The following is a 22,829-nucleotide window of genomic DNA, read 5'->3' as shown; positions in this document are numbered from 1 at the left end:
ACAACATGATCATCTACATAGAAAATCTGATAAAACCTACAAAATATCTACTAGAACTAATAAGTAAGATTGCAGGATATAGGATCAATACACAAAAATAACTGTGTTCCTATGAACTTACAATAAGCAATCAAAAATTGAAATTCAAAAAATGCCATATAGCAATAAATTGACATATTCAACAACACAGATGAATCTGAAAATAACTGTGCAGAGTAAAAGAAGCCATATCTAAAGGAACACATGCTCTATGATTTCATTTATATAAACTTCTAGAAAATGCAAACTAATCTTTAGGGAAAAAAGCAGATCAGTGATCGCCCAGGGACTAGGACGGGAGTGGGGGTGGGGGGGTCCAGTTGGAAGCAGTGGGAGGGAAGAATTAGAAAGGAGCAAGACTAAGCTTTGAGATAATAAATATGTTCATTATCTTGATTTGTGGTGGTTGTTTCATGTGTGTCAAAACTTATCAAATTGTACATTTTAAATATGTGTAATTTATCGTATGTCAAAATTTTTAAAGGACATTTTTCAGTTTTTAAAGCAGGCTTTGGGCAGGTTTTGTTTTTTGCTTTTTGTTTTTTTAATCTTCCCCTTGGTAGCTCACCTTTTTTGTATCTCGCATTTGATCCTGGGTACTTTTTCCTATTGGGAGGAAAAAAATAACACACCCAACTTCCGAAATATTAACCTTCAATCTAAAACTGGTTTTCTTTCACACATTTCCCTTTACAACTTACCTTGGCACCTTCCCTGTTATTCAATTCGTCTCAGCTACTAGGGGTGTTGATGGGAGAGAGCTGGTTTCTAAGGTAACAACAGACAGGAAGTTACCACGCTTGGGAGGCTGGAGTGCACACCTGAGAGATGACACCATAGACAACGCAGACCTCCCCTCAGTGGGAATTAAGGTGAGAAGTCCCTTCTCCACTGAATGCCTTGAGATCCTCAAAAGTGATGAGGGAGCAAATTTCTGGGGGTGATATCTCAAGGGACACTGAGAAGGGAGACGAAGACGTGAGAGCACTAAGATAAAATTTGCTGTTCACTGCATCATGGGAAAAATGACTCTCTGGAGGGCTGAGGACTTAAACCGCTGACCTCTACTACCAGCTCCACCCTCCCCAGTTTCTCCTCAATAAGCCCTGCACCTCTTCTTTCTGATAAGCTTTTGTCTGTGCGTTGTTCTTTGTTTTGGTTTGGTTTTGGTTTTTGGGGTTTGTTTTTTTTTTTCACCAGTGCCTGTAACATACAGCCAGTACAGTTGACAGTTAAGCATAGACTCTGGGGCCAAACTGCCTGTGTCCCCAGCCCTGTGACCCTGAGCAAGCTACTTTAGCTCTCTGAGCCTCTGTTTCCCATCTGAAAATGAGGATAATAACCACCTCAAAAGGTTGCTGAGACGATCTAGTGGTTAATACTCATAGTTTGTTTAGAAAAGTATTTACATAGTAAGCACTATGTATGTTTTGGGTATTATTATTTGATATTTCTTCATATTAAAATTTTATTGGGAACTCAACAGGTTGAATGATCAGAATGTTCTGAGTGACAATGAAATGATATCTGTAATAGAGGTTTAATATTGGTTATTCTGGCTACCCAGAAGTACTCTAGAGAAATCTAAATCAGCTAAAACATAAACCATAACATTTTCTCACCCTTAGGACTAAACAATATCTTAATTAAGCAAGTCTCTCTGCATCATTTTTCCAACTGATAAAGGTTGAAGAGGGATAAAGGTCTTCAATAAACAGTAGCACTGTCCCTCCATTGGTGATTTTATTTGCTAGGCCTGTCTCCTAACAGCATCCCAGAAGGAGAATGACTGAAACCTGGAGTCTGTCTTTCTAGACTTAACTCCTGGTTTGGGCTGAGGCTGTCTCTGCATGAAAAAGTTGTTTCTCTAGAACTCACACTGGGAACCATTCAAGTTTCTCCATCACAGCTCTCCCTCAGCTATGCAATTAAGTATTAAGTTTCTAGACTCCCTCTCAACACACACACACACACACACACACACACACACACACACAGTTTTTTCCTTTGCTTCTCTCACCTAAAAATGAGGAGGTATGAACTCAAGCCTAAATGTATCAAACTAATGGGATTTCATGCAAATTACCTAAAACTTCTCTGTGCCATAGTTTCCTTAAGTGTAAATAAATTTAACCTAACAACTAATGAATATAACAATGAATGCCCTACCTATCCCACAGGATGTTGGGCAGAGAGAGTTCATTTATTAATAGAGCTCTTGGAAAAAAGGTAAAAGGACTCTGTCGATTCAAGATATCACTTCTTAACGTTTATCCTGATTTTCCTGCCCAACAATCTGTAGTTTACAGAGCCCATGCTTGACCTTACTTAATCCTTACAACCTGCAAACTGCAGGTCACAAAGCTAGAAAGGAATACAGCCCCAAACAATCTCTGTTCTTTGGATTCGTAGTCTAGTGCTCTTTTCATTAACCAACAGCTGCTTCCAGATTCCTACAACCTAGTCTGTCTTGGGTACAATCTAATATATTTTTTTCCCTGAACTGAGACTGCAGTTCACTTAAATGACCAGCAAACTTCAGGGAGTTCTATCCTGCTAAGGTCACCCCTCCATCCCCACAGTCTTCAAAGTGGAGTATACAAAGAGATACACTGCTCTGCAAGAGGAAAATACTTAAGTGCATTCACAATAGTATTTAACAATAGTAAAAATAACTATTTAAGCTCTATATTAATATTTATTATTATTTATCTTTAATATACGGTCTGACGCCTGACCTAGCACTCTCACCGGGTCACTACTTCAGAGGTCATCTGTCACGTGCAGTATGTGAGATGTTTCCAGGAACCCGCAGTAATGCCACACACAGTTCAGACATTCAGTTTCTTTATAATGTATGCCATCCACTGGATGAAAATAAGCCTCTTAATTGCTACAAACTTTACAATTTTTAGTAAAGACAGGGAAAATGACCATGAAAATTCTTGTTTTGCTGAGATTCATTGGTTATCTCCTGGGAGAGGCCTAAAAAGAGATATAGAACAAAGCAGGGATACACATTTTTATTTTAAAAAGTTATATCAAAAATGGCTGGCAAGAGTATACTATCTAGCACTTATTTTCAAAAACAAAAAACAACAAAAATCCACTTAATCTGTCCCTTCAAGGTGAAGGTGACAGTCTATTAATTAGTGGGAAAGTTACTGCTTTTCTAAAGAAACTCATGCTTATTGAGAAAGCATTTGGAAAATGCCTGGCTGAAATGGTTCCAAAACTGTTACTTTAAAATTTATTTTTGGGTGGCACTGCGTGGCTTGCAGGATCCTAGTTCCCTGACCAGGGATCAAACCCGCACCCCCTGCATTGGAAGCTGGGAGTCTTAACCACTGGACTGCCAGGGAAGTCCCTGTTATTTTTTTAATCATCAAAAACAGTGTATTTCACCTGTAAAACTTTTGTCTGCACACTTGAAAACTAAGAAACAAAAATTTTAAATCTGTTAAAAAAATCTAAACGACACTTCCAAGGGGGTTTGGACCCATTTGTTAAAAATATAAAATGTAAAACCTTCCAGTCACTCAAGAAGGACTGATTGACTTCAGCTGTAAATTTACTAGTTGAATTTCAATTAAAAGCCTTTGCCTCGTGGTGAATGGGATAGGAAGATGAGTTATCATAATTTAATAAATGCAATCAAGAATGCACTCCTTCTGCTTGACTCTACCTCTTTGACAAGCATCTTTTCCAGTCATGACAGCCATTAACTTCCACTAAAAAGTACGATTTTAAAATGCACTTCACCTTTATTTTAATCTTTTAATATTTCTACTCTAGAGCAAGATTTATAACGTATGTAATAAAATACATGTAAATAATTGTTTAAAAATATTACATAGATTAAGAAAGCATGATAAGAAAAATGTTTGGTGACCACTGGCCTATCACCATAGAACAAGTGTCCACATTTGGGAACATCATTTTTGCAGGTAGTATAGGAAGGGAATAAGCAACAAAGTCAGTAGAAATTTGAACTGTGGTGCCTCAGATTCCGGGCAGACCACCTGTCTTTGGGGATTCTGGCCTAGGGGTTGGTGGAGATGAAGTGAAGTCCTTTCTTTTATTTACCAACTTGTACCTGGTATAATTCAGAGGAAGGTTCTAGTTCATTCTGGGTCCTCAGCGGATGCTTGTTAGTTTCTTTTTCCTCTTGCTGTTTGCAAATTCATCACTTCTAACACTGCTGGGGTCACTCAGATCCCGCTTTACTGCTTATGGATGTGTGTGGGTAAATACACATATACGTGTATCTTCCCCCAGAACAATCAAGGTGGTGTGGAAGGGAGAGAACATATGCAAACACACCACCTCCGCAGGGTATTTTACAATAGCATTTACCCAGGCAAGAAGACAAAGTTCACTCCCCAGTCCTAATGAAAAAATTTCCTTTTTGTCTTAATTATTTTTAACCGTAACGCTTGGGACCTTCTGACTAATGTCATGCTACTTGGAAAGATTTAGAAACCGTGATTCTTTGAGAGGGGGTTATGAAAATAGAACTGTCCTTGAAAGGATTTTCCATCGAGTTCAAAAACACTTTACCCAGCCTGGTATTAAGATGCCCAAACAACCGGAGCGGGAAGAGCAGAAGGGTCTCTTCCCGCAGTGTCGGTGGGTGTTAGAAGTGAGGGGGACCACCGAAACGGGAGGAAAAGGTTAAAAGAGCTCCTGGCATCCAGGCAGGGGGCCGCGACAAATTTTTGAAAAATAAGATGAGAAAAGAGGTGGAGGTAGTGTGAGCAGAGGCGGTGGGAGAGCAGGCGTTAACGATGGTGAACGCAAAAACCAGTCCACGTGGGGAGGGGGCCTAGGAGCGCCGGGCACCGCAGCAGGGTGGGAAGAGGGGGAAGAAACAAAGGTCAGGTCTTGAGCTCAGGGCAGTAAAAGGGGGAAAAGCACCCAAGGGAAAGCAGCGAGAAGGCGGCCGGGGTGGTGACGGCGGCGGAGGCAGTGCCGTGTGACTCGCGGGGTCCGGGCCGGGGTCGCCGGCGAGCCAGGCCGGGAAAAGCCAGGGATCCGGCTAAGCTCGGGATCGGCTAGGCCGCACCGAGGGGCAGGGCCAGCGACTGTGGGGCCGCGGAGGGGACCCGCCGAGAACCGGCGGCGAGGGGTCGCGTCGGGGTAGAGCGCACACGGAGACCTAGAGAGGTGCCGGGGGGCGGGAGCCGCGGCCTCAACACTCAGGGAAGGGAAGGGCGGTCGGCTTCCCGCCCCCGCCCCTAGCCGCGGCGTGAGGGGAAAGGCCGGCGGGCAGCGCTGGGAGGAGGAGCCTGCGGCCCCGCCCCCGCCGGAGCGAGGGAAGGAGAAAGGCTCGCGGGGAAGGAGGAGGGAGGGCAGCGCGGGGAGGGGGCGGCCGGCCGGGCCTGCGCCCGAGCGAGCGGCGAGCCGGGGGGGAAGGGGCCCGGAAGGAGGCGAGCGCGGCCGCGACGCCGGGAGCCGGACGCCTGCCCGTGCCGGCCTGCCGCCGCCGCCGCCTTCCCTGCCTGCGCCCGAGCCCGGAGTCCCGCGGCCGTCGAGACCGGAGCGCGGCGGTCGGGCGTGGGGCGAGCGGGCGAGCGGGGCCGGGAGCCGGAGGCCGCCCGCGGTCCTGCGCCAGGCGCGGTGGGCTTCTGCCTGCGAGATTAGGCGAGGGGCGGAAAGGGAGGAAAAAGAGAGGCCGAGCGAGAGAAGCCAGGCGATCGGATTGTCCGGGAGGCTGGTGTGGAGGAATATCCCACCTCGAACTCAAATCCACAATAATAATCTAAACTATTAATAATAAGGGAGCAGTTTTTCTGGCCAGGCGAGAGGGAGAACAGGGGGAACGGGAAGAAGCGAAATCTCCGTTTCATGGAGGCTGAGGCAAGAGAAAATTTCGGATCCTGGATGTGGAGGAGCAAAACAGAACTAACTCAGGAAATTGTCTTTCAGAAGAAGGCCGAACCTAGGCTGGGAGTCAGGCTGGGGTAGGTGGAGAAACCTGCAAGTTTAAAGGAAAAAGAAAAGGAGAGAATATTTTCAGAGATTTTTCTCTGGTTTGTGGTATTGCTACCATTTTAAAGGTAAAAAGCATTGCATTTCAGGTGTTCTTTGATTTTTTTTTTTTTTTTTTTTTGGTGCGATTGGCTCATTTAAGAATTTCAAAACCTTTCATATAAAAGCTTTTTTTTTAAGGAAATTCATAATTTTGGTTCCCAGGGTTGCACTGGACTTGGAAGGAGTGCTGTTGTGTACATACTAGTGTATGGTTTTATTTATTTTTTTACTGTGCAAATCAGCTGGAAGATTTTTTCCAGGTGTCAATTTGGATTTTTTTTTTTTTTTTTTTTTGGTCCCTCAGTATATTTGTTGTCGTTTTAAGCATTGGAGACCAGAGCATTATTTTTTCCCCCTTTGGAGCTTGAGGCTGTCTTGCCAACAGAAGGACAGCTAGGAAAACTAGATTAAAAGGATGGTTTTTATCTATATTTTGCAGTTAAGATTGATATTTTGAAGGCACATTCTTTCTGTGATTTTTTTTTTTTTTTTTAAGCCCATAGCGCTAACCTTGAAGAGATTTGTGGTTGGGTTTTTGGTTTCTAAGAAGGTCATAGTTTTTTCTCTTCTTCTTTCGGGTTTTTTCTGGTTTTTTTTTTTTAAGGGGGGGGAGGGGAAAAGGGGGCTAAGAAAGGAGACCATGTTAACTGGTAGAAGTAGAATGGAGCTTCAGTTACCAGGGTCCTGAGAGCTGGAAGAAAAAGGATTCTGTCTTCAAGTTGGGAGGCCATCCTCTCACCTTTCTTAAAAATTGCAAGCGATTCAGTCCTGATCAAGACATCAAAACTACAGGATTCTGGAACTGTGGAGACACTGAGAAACCATGAGTGTAAGGTTACCCCAGAGTATAGACAGGTAAGTTTGCTAATAATGTGGTTTTTCAACACTTACTTAAGGAAGGACTGGGAGGGAAAGTGTTGCATTTTGATAAAGGGTTTCAAAAGAAGGGTCTCTGTTGGGCTGTGGGAATTGGTGGGGTCTCTGGGGGCTCTCCAGGCATGTGTGTTTATGTTCCCTCTGTGTGTGTCCGTGTTCAAAACATATCTCCTGATTCAGTGTTTTTTAAGTATAAACAGTAGGCAGTGACGCCAGAAGTGGGGAAAGAGGGGGAAATGCTTTCCAGCCGCCTTTGACTTTTGCCAGGCCAGAGGCTGAATTTGAGTCCCTAACTTGCCAGCCTAAGGGTGGGAGGCGGGCACAGGCCTGGTCACGTGAGACCCCAAGGGTGATTGGGACCGGCTTTAGGTGTCGGAGCTGCTGGGGGAAGGGCCCTGGCAGGGGCGTGGGCCTCCACCGGCTGGTTGTTGTGGAATGGTGGGGCTTGGTGATGGGGTGGATCCCATTTCTAGAATGAGGAGGATGTTCTTGGCCTGAATGATGGGACAGAAACAGCCTTTGCACCCATACAGGTCTGGATTTTTACCGGTGGTTGATAATGGCCCCCAAAATGCATAGGTCAGCACTAGAATTTCTTCCTCTCCAAGCTTGGGGTTTAATTGAAATCTGCCAAACAGCTGATGCCCTAGGTTAAATCTTCCAAGCCGTTTTTAATAAGCTTGACTCTGCAAAATAGGCCTTCCCTCTGCCTAGAGCCCAAAGGAGTTGCTTTAGGCTCTTAGGCCTGATGGGCAGAGGCACTGGCCCTTAGAGTCGGAGCACAGGATGCCCTCCCCCACCCACCTCCCCCAAGAGTCTGCCCAGTCGCCCCATCACCGGTAACACTACAGTTTACAACTTTGTAAGGTGTCTGCCTTTTCCCTTCCTCTCCTGCTCAACCTTTTCTCCTTGAGAGTCTTTAGGGTAGTTTTGTGGGTGCTGGATGGATGGTTGGTTGGAGGACTGAACAAGCAAATGGAAGGACTGGGCCTGGAAAAAAAGAAATATATTGGAGAGATAGGGAAGAATATTTGCAAGGGAACAATTGTTTTCTCCCTGTCCAGTTAACCTCTGATAATCCATGCTGATAATAATTTCTTTTGGGCTGTGGAATGTGGCCTAAAATGATACAATCTCTCTCTCCCAAACACTAATCTCTGTATTGCCTCAGAGTCCCGTTTAGATTAGTTCAGCAGTCCCCAGATGGGGACCTGACTTGGCAGTGGAGAGAAGGCAGATAGCCACAAAGGACAGATAGTATATGTGGCTGCTTGAACCTCCATCCCTTCCCCTTTTTGTTGGCTTCTCTCTAGTTTGACTCTTGTAAAGGGAGAACTGAAGCGTGTGTCAAGGCAAGAAGTTGAAATGGTTACATGGCTGCCCTTCTCTTCATCCTCTTGGAATTCGGGAATTAGCGCACTTGCCTTTTTGAGATTTGGGGGTGAACTGTTTCTCTGAATTCAGAGATATAAGCAGATGGAAACCCAGGTGTTGGGGGTACAAGAAAAAGGCAATGAAGGTTCCTGGGCTATAGTGTAAGATGCTCCTCTGGGAGTTTGCATACCCTCACAGTCTCTCAGGATTTGTATAGCATGGTTTTTCTGAGTGCTTTCATAGGAATGTATCTCATTTGAGCCTCCCAATATTTCCGTGAGGCAGACAAATCAGAGGTTATTCTTCTCATTTTACAGAAGGGGTGATTGAGGCTCACAGGGGATACCTGGCTAGCCCAGTGCCACCTTCCCTGACTATTGGCAGAATCTGGACTCAGTCGCAGGTCTTCTGATTCTGAACCCGAGGCTCTTTCTCTTGCCCCACCCTGTCTAAGTAGGTTTGCATACTGGTCCTGTGGAATAGGGGCGGGGGCCCCGTTTTATTCTTTCTGGCAGTAGGGTAAGATGCTTTTCAGAACCCCCTTGCACTTGGGATAATGGAGCTTCGCAGGGTGAGAGTGTTCCTCACCTCTACCACTACCCCAATTCTCTTCCCCATTAAAGGATCAGTTCTGGGACTTGGGTCCCCTTCACGGTATCTCCAGTTGTATTGGATCGTACCCCTTTAGCAGTAGGTTCATTCTATGGGCTATTTTGACATCTCAGATTCAAGACCCTGTGGATTTTAAATAATTTACAGTTTTACGCAATTTTACACCATACTGGAGAGATTGAGTGGAGGGATTTCAGATTATAGAGTCAGGGATTCTCTTTTAGTTTATCAATTTGCTGTTTAGAGAGCATAGTGTAAGGTGCTGTGCTCAGTGTTTCAAAAAATTTAAGTATGCAGTTCTTGCTTACAAAGATCGTGCAATCTACTTGAGGAACTAGGAAAGGTTTAAGACTCCTGAAGACCACATAAAAGCAACACTGGACTATAAGCTCTGTAAAGGTAGGAACTGTGTTTTGTTTGCTCAGTTATAGCCTGCACGCCTGGCTTAGTGCCTTGCATGGGGTGAGTGCTCACTAAATATTTGACAAACGAATATTGGATTGAGTGAACATGTCAGCCTGTATAAATTCATCCGTTTCAGATTTTTCAACATTCATGTGTTAATTTCAAGTGTAGTCAAAGTAAGGTCAATTAGAGAAGGCTTCCTAGGTGATGCGTGTTTTCTAGGACATATGCATGGAGGACCATGTCTATGGAGAGAGATTGTGGCTCGAAGAATAGAAGGCTGTGGAATATTTATCCAGCAGAGTCTTTAATCCTCTCTTGGGAAGTGACTTCTGGGTCCAAAGAAACATGAAGTATTTGCAGCTCATCTTGATCTTACAGTGTTAATCAGTTGTTAGCGAAAGATGGGCTAAATTGTAGCTGTTCATGTCCTTTTCAGTTTTTGTCCATGGACAATTTATTGCCTGTTAATGTGTGTTTGATAGTGCAAGCAGAGGTAATAATACTGACGTATTTTTATAGGAATGGTAATGAGTTTTGCTAAGCCATCTATATCCATTTGCCTAGTTCTCCATGGCAAATGTTTTTGAGATGGCCAGATGGGTTAGGAGTTTGCATCCATAAAACAGCTTTTCTCTGTTCAGAGGTAGTTAGCTTATGTGAGGACCAAAGCAAATGGAGAAGTACTAGATTTAAGCTGAGAGTTCTTGGTTTGAGCCCTGGCATTCCCCTTAACTGTGTGATCTTGGGCAAATCACATGCCTCCTTTGGTTTCCTCATATGTAAGGCAGTAGCTCATTTATATGAAATGCTTTCCGGTTCACAAACATTTTCACATAGCTTGTCATTTGAGGATTGTAACACTTATTGTGTCTTTCTCACGGTGCTATTGAAAGGAGCAAATCAAATTAGATAGGGACTTCCCTGGTGGTCCAGTGGTTAAGAATCTGCTTTCTAATGCAGGGGACACAGGTTTGATCCTTGGTGGGGGAACTAAGATCCCACATGCCGAGGGGCAAGTAAGCCTGTGTGCCACGGCTACTGAGCCCACATGCTCTGAAGCCAGCGTGCCACAGCTAGAGAGCCCGAGCATCACAACTACTGAGGCTGTGCGCTCTGGAGCTCATGTGCCACAACTAGAGAGAAAAGCCCGCACGCCACAACAAAAGATCCCGAGTGCCGCAACTAAGACCTGATGCAGCCAAATAAATAAATAAAATATATTTTTAAAAAAACAACATTAAAAACAAATCAAATTAGATGATATATTTCAAATTGCTTTCTAAACCAAAACTCTATAACTTGTAGATGGTAAACTCATGGATTTGATTTAACATCATGCACTACTTTCTGAACTGGCCCAAAACAAATTAAGAGTGACTGAAAGATCTTTCCATTGTTTTGAAGAATTTAACCAGAGCGAACAGGCATTTTTGTTGCAGAAGTGCATGAGGTTAGAAAGAAGGCATACTTTTCTAGTGGTCAGGGTTGGGTGATGATACTAGAATATGAGAAGGGGAAGGTTATTGAATCTCCTTCCCAGGAATTTTGATGAATGGGAGAGGCTTGAGCTACCTTGGCTTCCTTAGATGGGGATAGAAAGGATTTGTTTTATGATCTCTGGCTGTTCCTTGTTTTAGAAGCATATGACTTGCCTAATTCAGAATAAACCCAGAGCCAGCAACTGTTCCTTATCAGGGATCTGAGATTGAATGTAACTTTTCCCTAGCCTGTAGCCTTTTTTTTTTTTTTTTTAAGAAGAGGCAAAATCTTTCATGAAGTGTATGGAGGAGGAGGGAGAAAAAGGCAGAGGAAGGGGGAAAGAGCCTTCAGGCTGAGTGGATGTTTGTAGAGAAGAAAAGCTGGTAGCCTAGGCTGAGGAGACTGGGCTTGTCTGAGAAGGAGGTGGGGGGAGGTTCGTCCCACCTCAGGCTCCCCCTTTGCACTTCAGGTTCTTACTGAGCCCTGGGAACAAGAAACCCCCAGACATTCAGCTGAGTTTCTGCCTAGTTTCGAGGTTCGCCTCCCAGAACAGTGACAGGGATCCAGAACTACAAAGAGTAAGTCCCCTGAAATGCTGAGTCTTCTCCAGAATGTACCCTTGTGCTCTCCAGGCGTGAGATGAGAGATGGCAGTGGATTTGCAGATGAAACATTTGGTGATTAATCACCATTATGAGCAGGAAAAGGCTGAGCTTACCTTCACATACTCAAAAACATTTCTGAAAGAGCACCCTTTGATGAACAAATTGATTTAGCTTTTTTTTTTTTTAAAATAGTCAGAGTCCCTTTTGTTCTGTTTAGGAGGGTAGACAAAAAATGTGACAAGTTAAATGACAATGAGTTCATCAGAAATAAAAAAGATTCTGTGAAGGTCACATGGCTAATTCCCAAATTGGTATAAAGACAAAAGAATTCTGGAAGCTCGCAACCTTCGTGGAATAGAGTTTGGAAACTTTTGGATAGTGTCTTTTGGATAGCAGTGATACTGCTTTAAAGATCTGGGAATCTGATGTATGTGAAAGGGCTGAATGCTGAAGTTCCATAAAACGTAAGAGGAATTGGTTTTAATCTATACTGACTGAATTTGCTTCACATCTTCATAGTGGCACTGACTTTAAAAATCCATTTTATTGGTTTATTATTTTTAAAACTTAATTTCAAGATTTGTCATGTGGTTTGGAAACCCTTTTCCCCATGGACTGTGCATTCTTCTTTCCTCAATCACCGTATTGGGAAAAGACCCAAGCATAGACCTGCTAGTGGCATCCAGGGTCACTCCTTTGCCCCATGGAGGGAAGCAGGACTACAGAAGTTGCAGATTGTGGTCTCAAAAGAAAAAAGTAATCATTACTTTATGAAAAGTTGTGTTAGATCCCCTATGAAAAGAGGTTTGGAGCCCTGATGGAAGACCCCCAGCATCCAAGTAAATAGCTGAGTGAATTAGGGTAGCCAACTTCTCAGATTTGATTCCTTCTAGCTGTTATGTTCTTTGAGCCTCTGAAAACATAATGCCTGTGCCCTTTCTTTCAGTGAGCCAGGACTTTTTTTTCAGGAATCCTATCTGCCTTCCTGAAAACCAGTGAAAACGAAAGTTTGAAAAAACCAGGGAACAGAGCTGTCTGATGAAATGGGAGGGGAAAGTGGAAGAAGCACAGTGATGTGGAAGTGTGGGGAGAGGCGGGGAAACCTGTGGCCCCCAATAAAATTGGAGTAGGATTTGGAAGACATTTTCAAGGCCTGGAAGAACACCCAGATTTATGGTCCTAAAACAATTGGACAGATTTGAGGGGAAAATCACAGAAGTCTTAAGTCTTAGGGGATCCTCCTCTTCCCTTTCCTCTTGACTCCAAATAGGGCATCTCCTGAGCTGGTCCAGAAGGTTGAGGGGCTCCCATTTTCAGTGATCTCTTGTGGTTCCATGAGTTGAACAGTTGTAAATTCTTTTGAATCCCAATTTTTCCTTTGCTACAATTTTTTTTTTTTTTTTTGGCTCCACTGTGTGGCTTGCGGGATCTTAGTTCCCCGACCACGACCAGGGGTTGAATCCAGCCCAGTGAAAGCGCCGAGTCCTAACCACTGGACCACCAGGGAATTTCCTCCTTTGCTACAATTTAAGTCCATCTTCCTGTCTTTTACTTCTGATTTCAACATAGGCCCTAAAGTCACTGGTATCCCTCTGTCGTCCTCATTGACTTCTTCAGGATTCTCCTCATTCTAAAGAATAGCAAACTAAGACGTGAATGTGTGAGAAGGGAGCTTTGAAAAGTTAGGGTGAAGTGATTTCAGAGGCCTGATTTCCAGCACTTTGTCCTCCAGTGTTTAAAGCTACCATAAAATGGTGCAATGGGATCTATAGTCACCAGTCGTGGACTGGCATCAAATCACAGAGGGAACGGGACCAGTCTCACAACCTTCCAGATGATGACCTATGATCTGTGGCACTTGCAATCAGTCGGTTGGACGGCAGATATTTATCAAATAGCTCCATGCACAGCTCAGTTCTTAGTGTTCTGACAGATAATTTGCAAGAATGTGGAGCTTACATTCTTGTTGGGAAATGTAATTAATGAAGCAACACAAAACAATAAAAAGGTAGTACATCATTACTGAATCTTGATGTAGACCAAAAAGGTACATTTAGAGACAAGTAGAAAGTTGGCGCTAGTGAGAAAAGCCAGGGGAGGGGTGGTTAGAAATTATTTAGGTTGAAGAAAGAGAGGAAGCTGTTTCAGACCGGGGAACAACATAAGCAAAGGTTCTGGGGCAGAACCAAGCATTGGGTGGTCTCAGGATGGTAAGAGTATTGGTCTTTGTAGAGCAGAGAAATTAGGCTGTCAAGGTGAGTATGGTGGGAGCGTGGGGGGGATAAAGGTATTCAGACTGGATGTGGTAGGAGAAAGGGAACCAGCAAGGTTTGTGTAATATATGGTGATAAAAGGAATGTTTAAGGAAAGAATTCTAATATTATTATGTAGGTGGGAAGAGAACAAAAGATAATGTGAGAACAAAGAAGGGTAGGATTTGAAAGACATTTTGGAAGGAAAACCAACAGGATATGTATGTTAAGGCTGAATCAGATTTGGTTCCCAAGTTTTGGAGACTGGCTATTGCTTCAGAGATTAAGACCATCATTAAAAGTCATTCTGCCTCCCATTGGTACCCAGCAATTCACTGAACATAGCATATCGAATGATACTTATCTTGCTGAGGGCCTTAGGTTAGGCTGTTTCTACCAAATAGATTTAGAGGTCTTCAGTGCAGTCTTCTAAAGAGAGGGAGAGAGGCAGTGAGTTCCGAGAGCTCCCTTAGGAAATGGGGTCATGATTTGAGGAGATTAGCATATATTTGATATCCTGATTAATTAATCATACCCCACTCCCCCACTGCAGACCAAACTCCAGGGCTCAAGGGATATCTCTGCAGAAACCATCCTAGTAGCATGATTATAGAGAGTATAGGACTTGAAGTGAGAAGAGCTTTGTGTGAGTCCCAGCTTTTCCGCTAACTAGCTGTGTGATCAGGACGATTTGTGTAAAAGCATTTTGTGAATTCTGTAGTGCCAAACATTTGGTGAGTGTTGTTGAGGCATTTGGTTTGGCAAGGACCCCAGATTGGCCTGAACTCTCCTCAGCTGCCGCGAGAAGACCTGTGCTTGGGTGCTGAGACCTGTGCTGATTCTAAACTGAGGACTGACAGGCATGGCTCTGGGAACACATTGAGCAAACACAGGACGGTACTAGTTAAAAATAAGGTGCGGAAGATCTCGTCCTAAGTCGATCCTTTTTCACTGGAAACCTTCTTTGCACAGTGTCTTTCCTTTCCAGCTCGAACTCCCCAGCTTGGGATCCATGTCTTCTTGCTTCAGTTCAGCCCACATCTCACTAATTGTAGGTCTTATTACTGTCCCCTACCATCCCGCTTCAGGTAGGCTAGCCTGTTTCCCAGGCCCACATCACTCTTTCCACATCTTTATATGAGTGTTCTCTTTCTCTCCCCAACTCCGGCTAGTCTTAATTCCTTCAGGGTGACCTTTTCTGGTTAATATCATCAAACTCTATAGTATATTTATATTATTCAACATTCCTTTTGCACATACATATAGCAATTGGACTCATTATCTTTCGTATGTTGGTATAAAATACTTTATATAAAAGATCTAGCAGAATCCCTAGCACGTGGTCGACTATTATAAATAAATGTTGGTGCTCTTCCATTCTTTGCATGTTTTATGTTGGTTATTGTGTCTTATCCTGTTTCTCAGGGTTCAAAAGCGATGTCTCTTCATTTTTCTAGATTGTCTTCTCGTGCTCAGTAGAGTTCTCTCTATACGAGGTATACTCCTCCCTCAGTTACCTGACTTGAACTGTAGTTCATTCTTGACATTTCCAATTTCCTCCATGCCTACCCAAGGGATTTCAAGAAAGCAACTCTGAACATTGCTGCTAGGAAGGGAGACCAAGAATTCCCCTTGTTCTTACTGGGTGCTAGGTCTTGGGCACTTGGTATTTCTTCTTGGGACAGAGCAGCCTTGTTGCGGTTGCTTGCCTTCAGCTTCTCCCAGCTCTCGGGGGGATTTCCCCATTGGCGGCCTGGTTTCCGGGCTGCCGTTCCCTGCAGGGGTCTGACGGGGCACAGGGCCCACCCTGCCATTGTCCTGCCTGCCCCAGGCTGGCCCCATTCATTTCCCAGAGCACAGCCCTCAGAAGCTTCCTTCCAAGAGACTGCTGCTGCAGAGAAAGGCCACTGTTGTTCTGGGGGGAGGTGGCTGGAGAGAGTGTAGTAAATAGCTTTGTGAATGGGACCTTGTATGAGACTAGAACCGCAGACCCTTTTCTCCGAGCCCTAGGGATGGGGGCAGAAAACCACTTGGGCTTCAGTGGGTTCACAGGAATAGGGTCTGAGGTTTAGGAATACTCATGCTATCCCTCAAATAAGGGGATTGGTCCATTTAACAAGTCTTCACTGGCTGGTGCCCCTCAAGCCACTAGGATTCAACGTGAATAAGTTGCTTACCCTGCCCTCTGGGAGCCTGTGGTGTTTTTTTTGTTTTTTGTTTTTGTTGTTGTTGTTTTTATTTAGCAGTACGTGGGCCTCTCACTGTTGTGGCCTCTCCCATTGCGGAGCACAGACTCCGGACACGCAGACCCAGCGGCCATGGCTCATGGGCCCAGCCGCTCCGCGGCATGTGAGATCTTCCCAGACCAGGGCACGAACCCATGTCCCCTGTATCAGCAGGCGGACTCTCAACCACTGCGCCACCAGGGAAGCCCGAGCCTGTGGTTTTGTGTGGGGAGCCGGCGGGCAAGCAGGAGTTGTATGATACCACCCTGAACTCTTCTGTGATATCAGTTGAAGCAAATGGGAGGGACGATAAAGAAACTTTCCTGGAGGAAGTGACCTTTAATTGAGGCCAGAAAATGAGAGCCAGGCTTGAGCGAAGGAAAGTCCAGGCAGAGGGAACAGCATGTACTGAAGACAGAAGAAAAGGAAGGACATGGTGTCGCGGGAGCTGAAAGTAGCTATGGTCTATAGCGAGACCTTGGAACAATTAATTAAATGAAACAGGAGCGTACAGGAGCTAGAGCCTGGGAATCATGTAATCCTCCCTATTAGGAGTTTTGGACTTTATCCTGAGAGCAGTGAAGCACCATTGCAATACAAGTAGGGAGTGACATGGTAAGATAGGCTTTTAGAAAAACAAGATCACCCGACTGCAGTGTGGACATTTAAATTGAAAGAACAAAAGAATAGAGAGGGAGGACAAATTAGGAGCCCATTGTGGTAATCTGGGCAGGAGGTGAGGGTGGCCTCTACTAGGGAAGTGACAGTGGAGATGGAGAAAAATGAAGGATTAGAAGACTAAGTAGTTGGTTATGGGACGGGGAGGGCGAGAAGGCGGGGGCAAGGCTGACAGCCTTTTCCTTGGCTTGGGCTGGCGGGTAGTACTATTCAATGAAAAAGGGAACTGAGGAGGAAGAGCGTGATTGAGGTAAGGAGTCCCTTTTGGACATGATGAGTTTGAAGCGCCTGTGGGAGATCCCAGGGAAGCTGTTTGGTAGGTTGGCAGCTGGTTATACAGGCCTGGAGGTCAGGAGGGCGTGCTGGGATGTGGGTCATCAACATCTGGACCGAGTGGTGGAAGTGTGAGGCTGTCCAGGACAGGGTGTAGAGTGAGAAGAGGGCCTTGGACAGAGCCCTGAGGGACACTGCATTCAAAGGTGAGGCAAAGAAAGAGGATCCCACACAAGAGACTGGTGGGGAGTGGCAGGAAAACAGGAGCCAGGGCAGTGTGGAATCTCAGAAATGAAGGGAGGGAGTGGCCAGCAGTGTCAAGTGCTCCCAAGAGGCAAAGGATGGAAAGGATAGAGAAGTGTCTGGATTTAGTAACTAGGAAGATTTTCACGGCCTTGGGGGGACGTGGGGAGGAGCCAGTTTGCAGTGAGTTTAAGAGGGAAGAGGCAGTGAGGAAAGGGTGATAGTCTGGTCAATTCTTTTATGAAGTTTGGTCAGAAAGAAGAGAAAAAAATGGAGCCCCTTAGTCCCCATCAATAGGCCTTTGAGTTCATTTTTTTCCAGGTAGAACTAGGTTGTCTTAAGTCAGAGGTTAGCATACATCAGAGTCTGCTGTGGGACAGGCAGGAGGGGAGATGTGTGACAGGATTGAAGGAAAGATTAGACCCAAGAGAAGAAGTCAGCTTTTAAAGTAGGGGCGGACACAATTGACAGGGAGAGAAAGATGGAAGGTTTATAAGGCCGAGATAACAGTGCCATAATGACGCCGCTTCTTTGTATTTCTGCGGTATGATATGTAGTTTGCAAAGTGTTTTTGGTCTGTTATCTTATTGAGGTAGTCCAGGCAAGTATTTGCATTCCCATATTAGAGGTGGGGAAACAAGCTCAGGGAGGCTTTAATGATTTGCCTAAGTCTGTAAACTAGTAAACAATGGGATTGGGATTAAACAAAAAAAAAATCTGTGTTTACGGAGCCCTAGCGTAGTGCTCTTTCCATTTTCCTGTCCCCCTGGCCAGGTTCACTGGTAAAAATGTGTAAATCTTTGAGGGAGCCAGACATCAGGTTTGCTTGACACAGGTGAAGGATGTCCTCCAGGAAAAGAGATTGGTAAATCGGGAATCAAGTCTCTTGAGTATTTAATCTCTTCCCGATAAGCTTTCCTTGCCCATGGCCTCCCCATAGGACCTGAGGTTTGCATTCACTGTCCAAGAGGAAGGAAACTTCCCTCCCTCTCTGCCTCCTGGTTGGTTAATGATGGGGAAAGAGTGGCACTCTGGGGCCGGGTAAGTTCAGTGACTTTGGGAAGAATAAAATCTCAGAAGTGACTGAGCATTCTTCCCCTAAGCAGTGTGGCACCTTTAAACTACTCAGGGGCCTTATCTGTGTGTACCCCGCGGTGCCTGGACTGTGTAGTGAATGGATGCTCAGTGAAGTTTTACTAAATGAATGAATACAATATTTATTTGGCCACAGTGCACAGCATGCAGGACCTTAGTTCCCTGACCAGGATGGAACACACACCCCCTGCAGTGGAAGCGCGGAGTCGTAACCACTGGACCACCAGGGAGGTCCCTGAATACAAGTTTTTAATTAACAGCTTTATGATATATAATTCACATACCATAAAATTCATAACTTTAGAGTGTACAGTTCAGTGGGTTTTAGTATATTCAGAGTTGTGCAAACATCCCTATTATCTAATTCCAGAAAATTTTCATCACCCCAAACTAAACCTCCTATCGGTTAGCAGCCACTCTCCACACCACCCAACTAGCCCCAGGCAACCATGAATCTACTTTCTGTCTCTGTAGATTTGTCTGTTCTGGACATTTCCTCTACATGGAATCATATAATATGTGGCCTTTTGTGCCTGGCTTCTTTCACTTAGCATGATATTTTTCCAGGTTCATCCATGTTGTAGCACATATCAGTACTTTATGCCTTTTTATGGCCAAATAATATTCCATTGTATGGATACACTACCTTCTGTTTATGCATTCATCAGTTGACGGGCATTTGGGTTGTTTCCACTGCTCGGCTATGATGCATAATGCTGCTATGAACATTTGTGTACAAGTTTTTGTGTGGATGTATCTCTTCCTTTCTCTTGGGTATATACCTAGGGTGGGAGTTGCTGGATCATATGCTATGTCTGTGTTTAGCATTTTAAGGAACTACCAAACTGTCTTCCAAAGTGGCTGCACCATTTTACATTCCCACCAACAAACTGTGAGAATCCAGTTTTCCCACATCTTCACCAATACTTGTTTTTTTGTCTGTCTTTTTGATTATAGCCATCCTAGTGGGTATGAAGTGGTACCTCATTGTGATTTTGATTTGCATTTTCTTAATGACGTTGAGCATCTTTTCATGTGCTTATTGGCGATTTGCATGTCTTCTTTAGAGAAATGTCTATTCAAATCCTTTGTCCATTTTTTGTTTGTCTTTTTTTAATATTTATTTGGCTGCGTCAGGTCTTAGTTGTGGCACACGGGATCTTCGTTGCTACATGCGGGATCTTTCACTGCAGCCCTCGGGCTTCTCTGGTTGCAGCATGAGGGCTCTAGAGCGCACCAGCTTAGTTGCCCCACGGCATGTGGGATCTTAGTTCCCCAACCAGGGATCGAACCCGCGTCCCCTGCATTGGAAGGCGGATTCTTAACCACTGGACCACCAGGGAAGTCCCTGTTTACTTGTCTTTTTATTGTTGAGTAATGGATACAGTTTTAAGCTAAGTCACTTAACCTCGCTAGGCCTCTCAGTTTCATCAGTCGTAAAATAGGAAAGTTGGATTTGATCTCTGAGATCCATCCAACTCTCATGTTAATCTGTGGAACTTCGGTCACTCCTTTAAGGTTCTACTCACCATGTTGCAGTACAGACTAGTTGTTAGGAATATGACTTTTGTGTCAAATAGACCTGGGTTTCCTGTTACTCCGTCCCTCTCAGCCTCAGTTTTTCCTTTTGGAAAATGAGAAAAAGTGTATTTCTCTCGTAGGGTTCTTGCAAAAATTAAGTAAAAGTAATGCATGTAAGGTGCTCAGCAAAATACCTGACATAGTTAAGAGTTCAGTATATGCTAGCTATTATTATTCTCATTACTACCTCCTATCTTATAGTCTCTAGTTGGATGAGCCAGGTCCCCATCCCTTAGGTGTGACTTAGCTGTCCTGGTCATGGAGGCTTTGCACAGATCAGTATTGTTCAAAATATCCATTGCTGCATAACAAACCACCCCAAACATTGGCTTAACATAATACTAATTATTTTGCTCAAAATTCTGGGGATTGACTGGGTTGAGCTAAGCAGTTGTTCCCAATTGGGATCTCTCAAACAGGTGCAGTTATATAGGGGCCGACCTGGCCTGGGCTTCAAAGGTCTCTCTCTCTCTCTCTCTCTCTCTCTCTCTCTCTCTCTCTCTCTCTCTCTCTCTCTCTCATCTCTCATCTCTCATCTCATCTCTCATCTCTCATCTCTCATCTCTCATCTCTCATCTCTAATCTCTATAGATTCTTAGCCTCAGAGATCACATAGTGTCAGTTTTGCCCTACTCTTATTAGTGGAGGGAGTCACAAAGGCCTGGCCAGGATTAGGGAAGGGATATGGACGCCACCTCCTGATGGGGAGTGCATGAAGAATGGGAAATACTGTCGTGGTTACTTTTGGAAAATTCAGTTTGCCACAGTCACTTAATTTCTTTATGGTTAATTTTTGTCCCTCCTGTCCTTCAAATACCACTTCCAAACTTACTTCCTAGTGAGGTCTTACCTGATTAACCGCGTGATTCAGGTTTCTCCTTTTTCCTGTATCTCTCACCACATAAATCCCTGTTGATTTTTATGTCGTATCTGCTTATCTTTTCTGGCATCTGTAATACTCCTGTAGTACTTACAACTGAGCTCTGTCCTCTTTACGTGGTGCCCGCTAGTGCCCTAAATTCTCCAGTTGGGGTGTTTCCAATAACTTTAATCGGCGAGTGTTCAAGTGTTGACTGGTTCTCTCTTGGTTAAAAGTTCTTGCAACTTTTCAGACTTACTAACTGCTAACTCTAATCCATCTGGCCCTGTAGGGAAACCCAAGTCCTACACCCTTTTGTTCTCTCATATGACGCTACATCCAACCGTATAAGTATATAGAAGGGTGGATAGGGGAAGATCCGGAATAACAACTGGGGTTTGTCCAGCACTTTACTATTTTTTGGAAAGTGCTTTAACAGTCATTCTGATATATACTTATTACAGTTGTTTTTCTCCTTTATATACGAGAACACGGAGGCTCACGGGAGTTGAGACTTGAAATCACAACTGTAGTGAACCTAGGTCCCTGGCTCTAAATCCTGGGCTTCCTCTCCTTGGTTGAGGAGGGTGTCTGGTTTGGGCCCTGTTTAACACTCTTAATCACCCAGAGCTCCGGGGAGCCCCACAGGACTGATCTCAGAAATCGCTTTCCACCTCCTAGTCTTTGCTGAAGGAGGTAAACGCAGACAAAATCTTCTACCATTCTAGCCCTACCTTCTCTGTAACAGCCATACAGTGATCTGGGACTCGGAGCTGTGTGTTCCTCCCATGGTCTCGCCCCTGCCGCTTTTATTCTTTACACCAGAGATTGAGTTCCTTGGGAGCCCTGTGAGCTTGGTTACTTTGGAAAAGGATCCTCCCAGTTGGGGAAAGTGTGTGTGTGTGTGTGTGTGTGTGTGTGTGTGTGTGTGTGTGTGTGTGTGTGTTTTCTAGCAGGAGGGTCTGAGAAATAGTGCTTATAGGCTAGGAAGCATGGAATGAGCAAAAGGATGGGAAGGTAGCTAGAGAAGATAGAAAAAAAAAAATCTCCCAAAGTGGTTAAAGTTCTCTTGTCTTCAGTTGAGGGAGAGTAAAGTCAGATGCAAAACTGATGCTTTCTCTGCATCTGACCCTGCTGGTGATCTGCCACGGCCTCCAAATTGATGCTTGTGTCATCAGGGGCTCTTGAGTGAGAGTCTGCTTCATTTCATTTCCTGTCTTGGTGATCCAGTGCTTGGGGAGTTTTATTAGGGTACTGTTGGAAGAACTAGGACACAAACCAGACAAAGTAAAAGAACCACTTAATATAATAATCCTTGCAGTACCAACCATATACAGTGCTTTTATTCCTCAAAGCACTTGCCATCTATTGTTGTACTCTAACCTCACTATATACTTGTGAGGAAGAGCCTAGGGCATGAGGGAGGCATCTCTCTTCAGCTGGCTTAGTTTCTGTTTCTTCCTCTCCCTCCTTGGAGGCGGGTTCCCCCAGGACACACTGTTTCGATAGCTCTTTCCAGCTTTTGGAATTGCCTCCCCTCTGATACAACTTAGCTCGTCCGTCTTTCCCCTGAATGGGGTGCCTTCCCTCCCTGGTGTTTATTAACAGGGGAGCCTGCTCATCTGTGGGGCCGTCCTGTCTGTCACCATCAATCTCATGGAGAGCCTTTTATATGAAAGCTACAAGATTAGAAAATAAATTGGCTGAGGCAGGATTACTGACTCAGAGGGCTAGGAGCCCACAGCTTCGGGAGGGCATGGAGAAGGGGTGGTGAGGAGGGAAGGATGAGATAACAAGCGGGCAGCATGAATCCCACTGGAAACTGAGGTTCTTCTTGCCTCTGTAGCAGATTTATCCCCCATCTCATTCTGGCTGCCATCATCTCCATCAGCATCTACTCCTGCCCTGTATTATGTGCTTACCCCTCTTCTAGATACCTTGGGGAAGATAATGGAGACTGGTGGTCCCTGACTTTAGGGAACCTAAAGGCTAGTTGGGAAGGCACCTGCAAAAGATCTAAGCACCCTTAAGCAGCAAGGGTGGAATAAAGGCATCACAGCTCACAGCCAGGGAGCTTACTGGCAGCTTGGTAGAGATAAGGAATCTCCTCTGCTTCCTGATTTTACCTTCAAGTCTTATTTGGCAATTAATTGACTTGAACAAGAAATGTGTATTGATCCCAGGTTGGTATGTCAGCA

General features: G+C 44.6%; 1 protein-coding gene across 6 annotated transcripts in view; it reads left to right on the top strand.

Moving 5' to 3' along the window:
• The first annotated feature begins 5,513 nt into the window (after nucleotides 1–5,513).
• The window catches only part of ARHGEF11 (Rho guanine nucleotide exchange factor 11), a 111,707-nt gene continuing 94,391 nt past the window's right edge, over nucleotides 5,514–22,829 (top strand). For 2 of the 6 annotated variants that reach the window (XM_067728252.1, XM_067728251.1), the window contains exon 1: nucleotides 5,515–6,927. In XM_067728252.1, the coding sequence (XP_067584353.1) occupies nucleotides 6,896–6,927 (32 nt within the window). In that variant the 5' untranslated portion in view covers nucleotides 5,515–6,895. Of the gene's footprint in view, nucleotides 6,928–22,829 lie in introns of all 6 variants that reach the window. The other 4 variants (XM_067728247.1, XM_067728249.1, XM_067728250.1 and 1 more) reach the window with 3 other exon arrangements.

The sequence above is a fragment of the Pseudorca crassidens genome, chromosome 2 (assembly GCF_039906515.1).
Source record: "Pseudorca crassidens isolate mPseCra1 chromosome 2, mPseCra1.hap1, whole genome shotgun sequence".
In the NCBI taxonomy this organism is placed as follows: domain Eukaryota; kingdom Metazoa; phylum Chordata; class Mammalia; order Artiodactyla; family Delphinidae; genus Pseudorca; species Pseudorca crassidens.
Note: the sequence above shows the minus strand (reverse complement) of the source record. Positions and strands in the feature narration are given on the sequence as shown.